Below are 14,162 nucleotides of genomic sequence, written 5' to 3'. Positions count from 1 at the left end.
GCTCCGCCTCCCGACATCCTCCGTCCTGTGCCCCGCCCCATTTTGGGGTCGTCGCCGCCATTCCCCTCTTCCATCGGGCCCCCCTCCCTCTTACCGGGCCCGTGCAGCGCCTCTCTCCTCTGTCCGAAGGCGCTGCACGGGCAAGAAGAAGCTGATGGCTGCCTTCGCCCAGCTTCGATGGCGTCTTTCTCCTGCTGGGCCCGCCCCTGTCTGACGTCAGGACCTACGTAGGTTACTGACGTCAGACAGGGGCGGGCCCAGCAGGAGAAAGACGCGCCATCGAAGCTGGGCGAAGGCAGCCATCAGCTTTCTTCTTGCCCGTGCAGCGCCTTCGGACAGAGGAGAGAGGCGCTGCACGGGCCCGGTAAGAGGGAGGGGGGCCCGATGGAAGAGGGGAATGGCGGCGACGACCCCAAAAGGGGGCGGGGCACAGGACGGAGGATGTCGGGAGGCGGAGCTGAGGTGACAGAGTAGTGAGGAAGGGAGGGGGGACCGGGGCAGCTAGCATTTTGCTTTTTCGGGGTGGGGGGAGCGGCGGAAAGTGGCGCGCAGCGGAGGGGGGGCAAGGCCGTCCGTACAGGACGCTCCTGATGAGCGCCCTTGCCCCCTTCCGACCCTTTTTTTTTATTTTTGTTTTGATTTGATTTGGGAGCCATGTGCTTGTGATTTGACTGTGTTTTGACTGTTTGTGGCATGCGCAGAGCAGCTAACATAACGCTGGCTGCTCTGCGCATGATTTGGGGGCCGATTAACGATGTGTATTGTGATTCTTTGGTACATTGTACGTTTCAATACCGATCTCAGCATGTGTGACTTTTTTTTTTTGTGCATTTTTCGTTATTTTAAAATCGTTAGGGACTTTAACGATTTAGATTTTTTACGTTGGTTGCTGCATCTGCCTCTTAGTCGTCATACTCAGTATTATCTGCGATTAGCAGGTCTGCTCTCGGTTTCACGTTATGATCCTCTCTCAGATAACGAGATAAACTCTCTTTCTGGGTGATTTTTTTGTAGCGATTCTTGAGGAGAAGGTAGGAGCAGTTCGTTCTAGCGTCTGCTCCTGTTCATAGCGTCACGTGACCTCGCCCTGCTGTTACATTAACCTAGTCAACTGAGATAAGTACTCTTTCCAAGCTCTGGAAATGTGAAAATTGGGTCTCCTTTACAAGTGTTTGTTGGGGTACATGGCAGAGTTAGTGTGAAATTTGTTATAGTGGAGTTTTTTTTTGAAGACTGATATGGTTCCCTCATTATACAAAAGGCGTGTCTTTAAGAACGAGGAGTTTCCGAATGATCTGAGGTCTTTTTTTCCTTCTTGCCTGCCATTGTTGCCCTCAAACATGTTGTATACGAGGTAGGATTGTTGGTAATTAAAATCCACCATTATTGAGTTGCCTAATTTATTTGCCTCACTAATTTCCTTTAACAAGACTGCGTCCGTCTGCTCATCCTGGTTGGGCGGACGGTAGTACACCCCTATCACCGTCCTTTTCCCCTTTACACATGGAATTTCGATCCACAATGATTCCAAGAGGTCTTTTGTTTCCTGCAGAATTTTCAATCTATTTGATTCAGCCTCTCGTTAACGTACAATGCTACTTCTCCCCCAATCCGGTCCACCCTATCACTACGATATAATTTGTACCCCGGTATGACAGTGTCCCACTGGTTATCCTCCTTCCACCAGGTTTCAGAGATGCCTATTATTTCTTCATTCAGTGCAATATATTCCAATTCTCCCATCTTATGTCTTAGGCTCCTAGCATTTGCATATAGACACTTCAAGCTAGACTTGTTATTCCTTATCACATCAAGTTGATTACTTGACAGTACTATTTTACTATCTTCTGTCTGGTTTTATTATTTTTTATTGAAGGACACTGAAACTATTACAGTATCTTTTGCAACCTCACTATCAAGAAAACCCTGTCTTCCCTGTGTTGTGCGATATCTTTGAAAGATACCTTATTCCGAACCATACATTTGTGTGTGACTGTCGGCCTTCCCCCTGTTCCTAGTTTAAACGCTGCTCTATCTCTTTTTTAAATGATGGCCAGCAGCCTGGTCCCATACCTGTTAAGGTGAAGCCCATCCTTTCGGAATAGGTTCCCCCTTCCCTAGAATGTTGCCCAGTTCCTGGCAAAACAAAAACCCTCCTCCTTGCACCATTGTCTCATCCATGCATTAAGACTCCGGAGCTCTGCATGTCTCTTGGGCCCTGCGCGTGGAATGGGTAGTATTTCAGAAAACGCCACCCTAGAGGGTCTGGATTTGAGCTTTCTTCCTAAGAGCCTAAATTTGGCTTCCAGAAACTCTCTCCCACATTTTCCTACATCATTGGTACCACATGTACCCAAGATAGCTGGCTCCTCCCCAGCATTATCTAAAATCCCGTCTAGGTGACGCGTGAGGTCCGCCAACCTTCGCACCAGGCAGGCAAGTAATCAGGCGATGTTCCGTCCACCAGCCACCCAGCTATCTATATGTCTAATGATCGAATCACCAACTACAACAGCTGTCCTATCCTTCCCTTCCCGGGCAGTAATGGAGACATATCCTCGGTGCAAGAGGATAGTAAATCCCCTGATGTGTAGGTCCCTGGCTACAGGAGTACTTCCTACTTCACCTTCTGGGAGACCTCCCTCTCCAAGGCAACACAGAGGCTACCTGACTGAAGGTGGGACTTTCTCTACTACATCCCTTAGGTCTTGTCTATGTATTTCTCTATCTCCCTCATTTCTACCAAGTCTGCTACTCTAGCCTCAAGAGAACGAACACACTCTCTGAGGTCAAAGAGCTCCTTGCATCGAGCACACAGATATGAATCACAGCAACCGGGAGATACTCATACATGTAGCACTCGGTGAAAAAGACTGGGTAGCACTCCTGTCGCTGCTGGACTGCTGACTCCATCTTAGTGTTTTCAAGTTTTTCAATCTTGTAGGAGTTGCTACAGTATTAAGAATGTAGTCTGATATAAAGAGTCTTTTAGTTCATATAGGGCATTGTATGATCCTTGTAGTGTTTCCTCCTTAAATGGTAATGACTGGTAATGTAAGAACACTCCTAGCTTATTATCCTAATTACACTACTTGCTATAAATGTAGAGCTGTCCAGAGGTGGGTGGGCATTGGGGAGGGGGGGGTGGGGAAGACTAAACTGGATCCTGCAGTGGCCTGCTAGAGCTGTTAATGCAGTTAATTGGATTACTTCCCTCGATAGAAAACACTTTAAAGACAACTTAGGAATCACCAGCACAGGAATATAACACAGTTGAAGGACTACCAGCACAGAATCAAAACTAGCTATTTTAGAATAGTTTATAGGAAAGAAAGGCTTAGAAAGGAGTTAATAGAAAGAGAGAGGCTTAGAAAGTACAACCAGTGAATGAAAGAACAGCTTTGTTTCTTTTCCTTAACGTTTGTTTCAGGTGAGATATAGAGAAAGTTCTTTTTTTTTTTTCAGAACACAGGCAGCACAGCACCCAATCAAACCAAAACAGCTCTGATAACAGGTCCAAGGCAGCAAAGCTCTGGAATTCATACCCCTTTTCGCTTCTTATTTTTTCCTCAAAATACCAGGATTTACACAGCTTTGCCCCTCCTCCCCTCTCAGCACGTTTCCTGCTACAGCCTATCTGTTACTGCAGTTAATTGGATTACTTCCCTCGATAAAAAAACAGTTGTAGGAAACACTTCTCAAAGCCATGCCTCTGCATGCTCTTCCTACTTTCCTCAGGTAGCCTCAAGAAGTTGTCTGTGCACTAATCTGCAAACCTGTTTCAGCCAAGTGTTCTCTTCTTTTAGTTTCATGACATGCTTGATTTTCTGTTTTTGATTCTGATGACCCAATAGCTTTGCGTATGCATCACTCAGTTTGTTTAGTTCTTCTTGGGCGGCACCATGTTCACTAAGCAAGGCATTCTTCTCAGATTCAAATGCATCCAGTTGTTGCTGAAACAGATAAGACTAGTTTAAATGTTCTCTGCAGAATTATCATTTCTATTGATCTTGTCTATAAGTTTTAGCTATAATGTTCTACTTCAGATATGCTGCACTATTTCCCATCCCCCATCTTTCTTTACTATCAGCCTCATGAAGGAATTTCTGGCTGGTCAGGAATGAAAGATGTTGGTTTTATCAGCATATTGGAGCAACTGAAAAACTGCACATTCAGCTAACAGAGATACAAAATAAAGGTTAAATATAGGCTGATAACTAGACAGAGTTGGATCCAACTGGCGAGTTTTGATTATAGGCTATACAAGAGCCTGCTTCCAGGCCATAGGGAAATATCCTGTGGTCAGGCTGTAATGAGCAGATATGCAAGAGGAAGTAGACAGTGGCGTGAAATAGTAAGCCAGGAGAAAGGAACAAGATCTTGAGCACAAGCAATCTTTCTAGCTGATTGAGCAATTTTTTCGAAGCTAATCGGGGAAGATAAACTAAAACTTGACCAACCTTTAATGGAAAATGGATTCCCAAAATCAGCAAGGACTGGAAACATAGGTTGTATATTGGGAATGTGAAACGGGGAAATCTTTGGGAGTAAAGAAGTGAGATAAAGATTCCTCAGGAGGGAAGAATGGGTATCATTTTTTTAAGAAGTAAGCTGGTTTTTTAGCTGCTGTCAAACGTTCTACTCTGTGTTGCAGCTGGAGGGTCAGTCAGCCACGGGCAAATCCAGACACACAACTCCACTCTGGTTTCCTGTGGGACTTTATCTATAATATCTCAAAATCATTACAGTTAATAAATGCAAAACTTTCTTATTCCTATTCCTAGGATCAGTTTTCCCAGGCATCTAGCACTTAATAATTAAGTTTATGCAGGCAGCCGCCTAGGGCCCTTTGCTCCAAAAGGTGTATGACAAAGCCCTCCCAGCCTACATGCACTGGGGCCCTTATATCTTGTGTTTCCCACAAAGTTTAAGGCAGTCTTTTGAGCAGGGGCGTAGTCAGACCTCGTGGTGGGAGGAGGCCAGAGTCTGAGGTGGGGGGGGGGGGGGGGGGGGGGTACAGTTTGGTCTGCCGCCCCCTCGCTGCTGCTCCGGCCACCCTGCCACTCCCCACCCACTGATGCAGCAAATACCTTGGCTGGTGGGGTCCCCAACCCCCACCAGCTGAAGCCTTGTCCAGCGCCGGTCTATGGCGCCACAGTGTTGCCTACCCTGCTTTGTCTTCCCCCTCACATCCCGCATGCTTCTTTTAGTGAAACTGAGCATGCTCAATTTCACTAAAAGGAGTGTGCAGAATGTGAATAAAGTTAATTCATGAATTTAATCAACTCCTTTAAAATGAGCTCATTTACTTGAATAAAGTTCATTCATGCACTCCATCTCCTTTAAACTCAAGCTTTTTGTTCCTTCACCTCATTAAATGTTTAGAGGCTGAAGAGACCCCCTTCCTTTAAACATACCAGCAACCAAACCACCTGGAAATCCACCCACATGGATCAGGCTTGAGCACTTTGTCCCTTACCCTTCAGGAAACAAACTCCAGTCTCTGCAGTAAGCCCCTGCGTTGGTTCAAACACCTCAAACTTCCAGGGCTCTTTTCTAGGAATCTTTCTTCCACATCTGTATCAAGTTAATGAGCACGGATGCTATAAATCCTTTAAGCTTCTTGTCCTTTACCTTGGCCAGGGCAGAAATGGCTGGCTGGCTGGGTTCACATCAGGCTCTGCAACTTAAATAACTACATTTTCTGCTTATTTACAACCCAAACTTTTACTGACTTCTGCTCAGTCTGTGTTGAGGCACCAGTCCTCAATTTTACTCGGAACTTCTTCCATTTATTTTTGGCTGGAGAAAGGAAATTTTATCTCCCTTAAATAACTCTACTCATGCTCTGAGATTTGGAGCTGGATCCTTATTTACATCTATCTTTCCTCTGGGACAATAAAGAAAATGCCTACAGCAACCTGCATCAATTGGACCATCCAAGGATATCAGAACCAGAAACCCTAAAGTTCATACCTGCAATCCGTGAGTTAAAAATTTATTTTAACCATATAATCTACTTCTATAATTCTGAATCTTTTAGATTCTTTAAAACTAAAGGAAACCTATGCAGTCTCCAAGAATTTCACATAGAAGTGCTAATTGCAGCCATTTGTTTCTCTGTTTGATGGAAGACTTTGAAGTGCAAGAGGTCAAACACCTACATAACAGTACTTAAAAGACCACCTCATTGCCACACCAAAGCTACCCACAGCACCCCGAGACCATCCTTGGGAACTATAGGACTGGTGAATGCCAGATCAGCTGCAAAGAAATCCTCAGTGATCCATGATGCCGTAAATGAGCAGCATCTTGACATCCTAGGAATAAGTGAAACCTGGCTAGATGAAAGTGGGGGTTTACCACTGGCTGAACTATGCCCAACAGGTTTCAACATCCGACATCAATCAAGACCAGGAAGACCAGGTGGAGGGGTAGCAGTCTGTGTACGTCTAGTAGCGCTACAGAAATGATAAGTAGTAGTAGTAGAGTGGTGGATGCTTGGAATGCCCTCCTGCGGGAGGTGGTGGAAATGAAAACGGTAACGAAATTCAAACATGCATGGGATAAACATAAAGGAATCCTGTTCAGAAGGAATGGATCCTCAGGAGCTTAGCCGAGATTGGGTGGCAGAGCCGGTGGTGGGAGGCGGGGCTGGTGGTTGGGAGGTGGGGATAGTGCTGGGCAGACTTATACGGTCTGTGCTGGGGCTGGTGGTGGGGGGGCGGGGATAGTGCTGGGCAGACTTATACGGTCTGTGCTGGGGCTGGTGGTTGGGAGGCGGGGATAATGCTGGGCAGACTTATACGGTCTGTGCCAGAGCTGGTGGTGGGAGGCAGGGCTGGTGGTTGGGAGGCGGGAATAGTGCTGGGCAGACTTATACGGTCTGTGCTGGGGCTGGTGGTTGGGAGGCGGGGATAGTGCTGGGCAGACTTATATGGTCTGTGCTGGGGCTGGTGGTTGGGAGGCGGGGATAATGCTGGGCAGACTTATACGGTCTGTGCCGGAGCTGGTGGTGGGAGGCGGGGCTGGTGGTTGGGAGGCGGGAATAGTGCTGGGCAGACTTATATGGTCTGTGCCAGAGCTGGTGGTGGGAGGCGGGGCTGGTGGTTGGGAGGCAGGGATAGTGTTGGGTAGTGAATGATATATACCTGTAGCAGGTGTTCTCCGAGGACAGCAGGCTGATTGTTCTCATGACTGGGTTGACGTCCATGGCAGCCCCCACCAACCGGAAGAAAACTTTGCGGGCGGTCCCACATGCAGGGCACGCCCACTGCGCATGCGCGGCCGTCTTCCCGTCCATGCGCGACCGTTCCCGCTCAGTTGAATGACAAGCAAAGGTATGAGTAAAACGCAACTCCAAAGGGGAGGAGGGAGGGTAGGTGAGAACAATCAGCCTGCTGTCCTTGGAGAACACCTGCTACAGGTATGTATCATTCGCTTTCTCCAAGGACAAGCAGGCTGCTTGTTCTCACGACTGGGGTATCCCTAGCTCTCAGGCTCACTCAAAACAAGAACCCAGGTCAATTGAACCTCGCAACGGCGAGGGCATAACAGAAATTGACCTATGAAGAACAACTAACTGAGAGTGCAGCCTGAACAGAATAAAATCGGGTCCTGGAGGGTGGAGTTGGATTCAAACCCCAAACAGATTCTGCAGCACCGACTGCCCGAACCGACTGTCGCGTCGGGTATCCTGCTGGAGGCAGTAATGTGATGTGAATGTGTGGACAGATGACCACGTCGCAGCCTTGCAAATCTCTTCAATAGTGGCTGACTTCAAGTGGGCCACTGACGCTGCCATGGGTCTAACACTATGAGCCGTGACATGACCCTCAAGAGCCAGCCCAGCCTGGGCGTAAGTGAAGGAAATGCAATCTGCTAGCCAATTGGAGATGGTGCGGTTCCCGACAGCGACCCCCTTCCTATTGGGATCGAAAGAAATAAACAGTTGGGCGGACTGTCTGTGGGGCTGTGTCCGCTCCAGATACAAGGCCAACGCTCGCTTGCAGTCCAATGTGTGCAACTGACGTTCAGCAGGGTGGGAAAGAATATTGGCAAGACAATTGACTGGTTAAGATGGAACTCCGACACCACCTTTGGCAGGAACTTAGGGTGAGTGCGGAGTACTACTCTGTTGTGATGAAATTTGGTATAAGGAGCATAAGCTACCAGGGCCTGCAGCTCACTGACTCTACGAGCTGAAGTAACTGCCACCAAGAAAATGACCTTCCAGGTCAAGTACTTCAGATGGCAAGAATTCAGTGGCTCAAAAGGAGGTTTCATCAGCTGGGTGAGGACGACGTTGAGATCCCATGGCACTGCAGGAGGCTTGACAGGGGGCCTTGACAAAAGCAAGCCTCTCATGAATCGAATGACTAAAGGCTCTCCAGAGATGGCTTTACCCTCTACACGATAATGGTGAGCACTAACCGCACTAAGGTGATTCCTTACTGAGTTGGTCATGAGACCAGACTCTGATAAGTGCAGAAGGTATTCAAGCAGGTTCTGTGCAGGACAAGAACGAGGTTCTAGGGCCTTGCTCTCACACCAAACGACAAACTCCTCCACTTAAAAAAAGTAACTCTTTTTAGTGGAATCCTTTGTAGAGGCAAGCAAGACGCGGGAGACACCCTCAGACAGACCCAACGAAGCAAAGCCTACGCCCTCAACATCCAGGCCGTGAGAGCCAGAGACTGAAGGTTGGGGTGCAGAAGCGCTCCGTCGTTCTGCGAAATGAGAGTCGGAAAACACTCCAATCTCCACGGTTCTTCGGAGGACAACTCCAGAAGTAGAGGGAACCAGATCTGACGGGGCCAAAAAGGCGCTATCAGAATCATGGTGCCGTGGTCTTGCTTGAGCTTCAGTAAGGTCTTCCCCACCAAAGGTATGGGAGGATAAGCATACAGGAGGCCGGTCCCCCAATGGAGGAGAAAGGCATCAGACGCCAGTCTGCCGTGTGCCTGTAGTCTGGAACAGAACAGAGGCAGCTTGTGGTTGGTCTGAGAGGCGAAAAGATCCACCGAGGGGGTGCCCCACTCTCGGAAGATCTTGCGTACCACTCTGGAATGGAGCGACCACTCGTGCTGTTGCATGACTCTGCTCAGTCTGTCGGCCAGACTGTTGTTTACGCCTGCCAGGTATGTGGCTTGGAGAAGCATGCCGAACTGGCAGGCCCAAAGCCACATCCCGACGGCTTCCTGACACAGGGGGCGAGATCCGGTGCCCCCCTGCTTGTTGATATAATACATTGCAACCTGATTGTCTGTCTGAATTTGGATGATTTGGTAGGACAGCCGATCTGTGAAGGCCTTCAGCGCGTTCCAGACTGCTCGGAACTCCAGGAGGTTGATCTGAAGATCTTGTTCCTGGAGGGACCACAGTCCCTGGGTGTGGAGCCCATCGACATGAGCTCCCCATCCCAGAAGAGATGCATCCGTCGTCAGCACCTTCGTGGGCTGCGGAATTTGGAATGGACGTCCCAGGGTCAAATTGGTCCGAATTGTCCACCAGTGCAGCGAATTGCGGCAACTGACGGACCGGCGGATTACATCGTCTAGATTCCCGGTGGCTGGGCACCACTGGGAAGCTAGGGTCCATTGAGCAGATCTCATGTGAAGGCGAGCCATGGGAGTCACGTGAACCGTGGAGGCCATATGACCTAGGAGTCTCAACATCTGCCGAGCTGTGACCTGCTGAGACGCTCTGGTCTGAGAGGCAAGGGATAGAAGGTTCTGCGCCCTTGCTTCGGGAAGAAAGGCCTGAGCCGTCTGAGAATTCAGCCGCGCTCCTATGAATTCCAGAGATTGGACTGGCTGGAGATGGGACTTCGGGTAATTTATCACAAACTCCAGCAGCTCCAGAAGGTGAATAGTGCACTGCATGGACCGAAGAGCTCCTGCCTCTGAGGTGCTGTTGACCAGCCAATCGTCGAGATACGGGAACACATGCACCCCCAGCTTGCGTACATACACCGCAACCACCACGAGACACTTCGTGAACACCCGTGGGGCAGAGGCGAGCCCAAAGGGCAGCACACAATACTGAAAGTGCCGTGTCCCCAGACGGAATCTGAGATACTGTCTGTGAGCTGGCAGTATCGGGATGTGAGTGTAAGCGTCCTTTAAATCCAGGGAACATAGCCAATTGTCTTTCTGAATCATTGGTAAAAGGGTGCCCAAGGAAAGCATCCTGAACTTCTCTTTGACCAGATATTTGTTCAAGCCTCTCAGGTCTAGGATGGGGCGCATCCCCCCTGTTTTCTTTTCCACAAGGAAGTACCTGGAATAGAATCCCTGCCCTTCCTGCCCGGGTGGCACAGGCTCGACCGTTCCTCTGCAAGTACCTGCCTGTGATGGGAGCTGAAGGATTGGGCTCCCGGTGGGCAATTTGGTGGAGTGGAGATCAAATTCAGGGTGTATCCGCACCGCACTATTTGAAGAACCCACTGGTCGGAGGTTATAAGAGGCCACCTTGGGTGAAAAGCTTTCAACCTCCCTCCGACCGGCAGGTCGTCCGGTACGGACACTTTGATGGCGGCTATGCTCCCATGGATCCAGTCAAAAGCCTGTCCCCTGCTTTTGCTGTGGAGGCGCAGGGGGCTGCTTAGGCGCACGCCGTTGACGGGAACGAGCGTGCTGGGACTGTCCCTGTGCCTGAGGAGGCCTTCGGGCCGGCAGGGTGTAACTACGCTTGCTGTAGGCGTAGGGTGCAGCCTGCCGGGCCCGGGAAAAACGTCCACCTGCTGAGGTGGATGCTGAAGGAGCCCGGTGGGAGAGCTTGTCGAGAGCGGTTTCCCGCTGGTGTAGTTGGTCCACTAACTGCTCGACCTCTCGCCGAAAATGTTATCCCCCCGGCAAGGGACATCCGCCAGCCGCTGCTGGGTGCAGTTGTCCAGGTCAGAGGCACGCAGCCAGGAGAGTCTGTGCATCACTATACCTTGGGCCGCAGCTCGGGATGTCACATCACAGGTGTCACAGATACCCCTGGACAGGAACTTTCTGCACGTCTTCAGCTGCCTGACCACCTCCTGAAAAGGCCTGGACTGCTCCGGGGGGAGCTTGTCGACCAGGTCCGCCAGTTGCCTCACATTGTTCCGCATCAGAGCAGCAGGACCGGCAGAGGAAAAGCCCTGCCAGACAGAGAGTAGCTTTTCAGCACTGCCTCTGCTGCGACCCACAAAGCATGTGGAGGATCAGCAGTGAGGAGGTGGGGGGAGGAATAGAGAGATGTTGGAGCATGCAGGCACACAGGGAGGAGGGCGGAGAGATGCTGGGCACAGGAGGGAAGGGGGAAGAGAAGAAGAAGGGGGTGCAATTTTAGGTGGCCCCTACTATTGGACAGCCCTGAGCATTTTCCCAGGCTCGCTCAATAGTAGCTATGCCCCTGCCCTCCAGTCTTCCCAGCAGACCCACCCTGGACACCTCCCCAGGTTCCCCTCCACTGTAACCCCCACCTCAGACACCTCCCCAGCAGAAATGTAGCCAGGTTTTTGTCATCAGGAGGAGCAGACTTTTGCAAAACAGAAATCAATGTAAGACTGAAGGGCCAATCCATATAGGTGCCATTTCATTCAAAATCTATTTGAAGGAGCAACTGATCCTCTTGCACCTCCCTAGGTACATCTCTGCTCCCCAGGGTCATCTCCATTGCAACTCCTACCCTCCCAGCATATACACCTTGGACACCTCCCCTCCCTTCACCCTTAAGGACCCTCCTTGCAAATCCACATCAAACGTTTGGCAATTCCTTGCAAATCCACATCAAACGTTTGGCAATTAAAATTCAATGCGAAGAAATGCAAAGTGATGCACTTAGGGAGTAGAAATCCACGGGAGACGTATGTGTTAGGCGGTGAGAGTCTGATAGGTACGGACGGGGAGAGGGATCTTGGGGTGATAGTATCTGAGGACCTGAAGGCGACGAAACAGTGTGACAAGGCGGTGGCCGTAGCTAGAAGATTGTATAGAGAGAGGTGTGACCAGCAGAAGAAAAGAGGTTTTAATACCCCTGTATAAGACGTTGGTGAGGCCCCACCTGGAGTATTGTGTTCAGTTTTGGAGGCCGTATCTTGCTAAGGATGTTAAAAAAATGGAAGCGGTGCAAAGAAAAGCTACGAGAATGGTATGGGATTTGCGTTACAAGACGTATGAGGAGAGACTTGTTGACCTGAACATGTATACCCTGGAGGAAAGGAGAATCAGGGGTGATATGATACAGACGTTCAAATATTTGAAAAGTATTAATCTGCAAACGAACCTTTTCCGGAGAGGGGAAGGCGGTAGAACTAGAGGGCATGAAATTAGATTGAAGGGGGGCAGACTGAAGAAAAATGTCAGTAAGTATTTTTTTCACGGAGAGAGTGGTGGATGCTTGGAATGCCTTCGCGCGGGAGGTGGTGGAGAGGAAAACGATAACGGAATTCAAACATGGGTGGGATAAACATAAAGGAATCCTCCTCAGAAGGAAGGGATCCCCAGAAGCTTAGCCGGTGGTGGGAGGCAGGGCTGGTGGTTGGGAGGAGGGGATAGTACTGGGTAGACTTATACGGTCTGTGCTAGAGCCGGTGGTGGGAGGCGGGGCGGGTGGTTGGGAGGCGGGGATAGTGCTGGGCAGACTTATACGGTCTGTGCCCTGAAAAAGACAGGTACAAATCAACGTAAGGTATACCAAAAAATGGCACATGTGAGTTTATCTTGTTGGGCAGACTGGGTGGACCGTGCAGGTCTTTTTCTGCCGTCATCTGCTATGTTACTATGTCTAGAGCTGGTATGACTGGATGCGGGTCACAAGCATGGAAGATTTGGTAGGCCTTCCTCCCAATGAGTCCAAGAGTGCGAGGACTCCCGCCCCGGGGGCGCAGAGGCGGTATCCCTCGAACTCCGTGCTCTCTTGAGAGCAGAGGACCACGGTACCGCCGAGTCATGAGGCAATTGAGGCCGCATCAACTCTGGGTCAGAGTGGATCCTGTATTGGGACTCCGCTTTCTTGGGGTTGGTGGGGTTAGTATAATGGCTTCAGCCAGTTCCGAAGCAGTGTCTCTTTGAGGGACATTGTGCAACGGCACCGTGGAAGACTCTCTAGGTGATGATAGATAGTCGAGGACCTCGAGCATCTCAGCCCTCGGCTCATCCACAGTGACCACGGGAAAGGAAATGCAAATAGACATATCCTTGACAAAGGAGGCAAAGGAGAGGCTCTCAGGGGGGTGAGAGCTTCCTCTCCGGTGAAGGAGTGGGGTCGGAGGGAAGGCCCACAGACTCCTCTGAGGAGAAATATCTGGGGTCCTCCTCCTCCCCCCACGAGGCCTCCTCTTCCTCGGTATCGGACATGCGCTCTTTCAGCTCAGACCTCAACCGGGCCCGTTCTCGACCTGCGAGGAACCACGTCACTCGATGATGGCGTCGAGCGGTGGACTCCCGTGCCGGCGAGGACGAAGCTCCCTCCATCGACGTCGACTCCACCTGCGTGGCGGTCGACCACCGGTGCCGCAAGCCTCCATGAACGGCGCCGGGGGCGCAAGCACCCCGGTGCCGGCAAAGCCTGGCGCATCAGCCCTTCCGAATCCCTGGAAGGAGGTTCGGAGGCACTCGTCAAGGCCCGCTGTCGGGAAGGCAGGGGGGGCCGGTGTGGGTGTCGGAAGCTGCTCGGGTCCGGAGACGGTACCGAAGTACCCGCGGACTGACAGCAGCGACACCTCTTCAACCGAGGGGGGAGCGCTCCTCCGGCACTGCCGCTTCCTGGGCGTCGAGTCATCCCTCGAGGTACCGAGCTGGCAGTCCTGTGCATGTGGGCGACCGCTGACGGTGTTTTCTTCGCTTTCTTTCGATGCCCGTCATCGGCGCTCGGCGGGAGAGAAGAAGAGGGTAGAACCCCCTTGGCTCGAGGGATCGGATCCGACAGGGTTCGGTCCCGATGGCCCTGGGTAGAGGGGAGTGGACGGGTGCCAACTGCCCGCACGGCCGCTCACCCCCGCCGTCACCAGCAGGCCGGCGGGCCAACGGTACATGTAGTCCATGGGCCGGTGCCAGAGTCAGCGTCCGATTTCATCGACATCTGGTACCGAAGATGCGGCCGTGACACCCGATGCCGCGAAGTCGACGTCGCAGGGCCGGCCCAAGTTCCGAAAAGACGGTCCCGAAGAACTTGCCTCGCCACCTGTG

The 14,162-nt window shown here is 50.9% G+C and overlaps 1 protein-coding gene across 2 annotated transcripts in view; it reads right to left on the bottom strand.

Annotated features, from left to right (window-relative positions):
* Positions 1-14,162, bottom strand: part of HMMR (hyaluronan mediated motility receptor) — a 731,570-nt gene that overhangs the window by 113,062 nt on the left and 604,346 nt on the right. For both annotated transcript variants that reach the window (XM_030213533.1, XM_030213534.1), the window contains one exon: positions 3,777-3,953. In XM_030213533.1, the coding sequence (XP_030069393.1) occupies positions 3,777-3,953 (177 nt within the window). The remainder of the gene's footprint in view (positions 1-3,776; positions 3,954-14,162) is intronic.

Source organism: Microcaecilia unicolor, chromosome 8 (assembly GCF_901765095.1).
Source record: "Microcaecilia unicolor chromosome 8, aMicUni1.1, whole genome shotgun sequence".
Taxonomy (NCBI): domain Eukaryota; kingdom Metazoa; phylum Chordata; class Amphibia; order Gymnophiona; family Siphonopidae; genus Microcaecilia; species Microcaecilia unicolor.
This window is presented reverse-complemented; position numbering and strand designations above follow the sequence as displayed.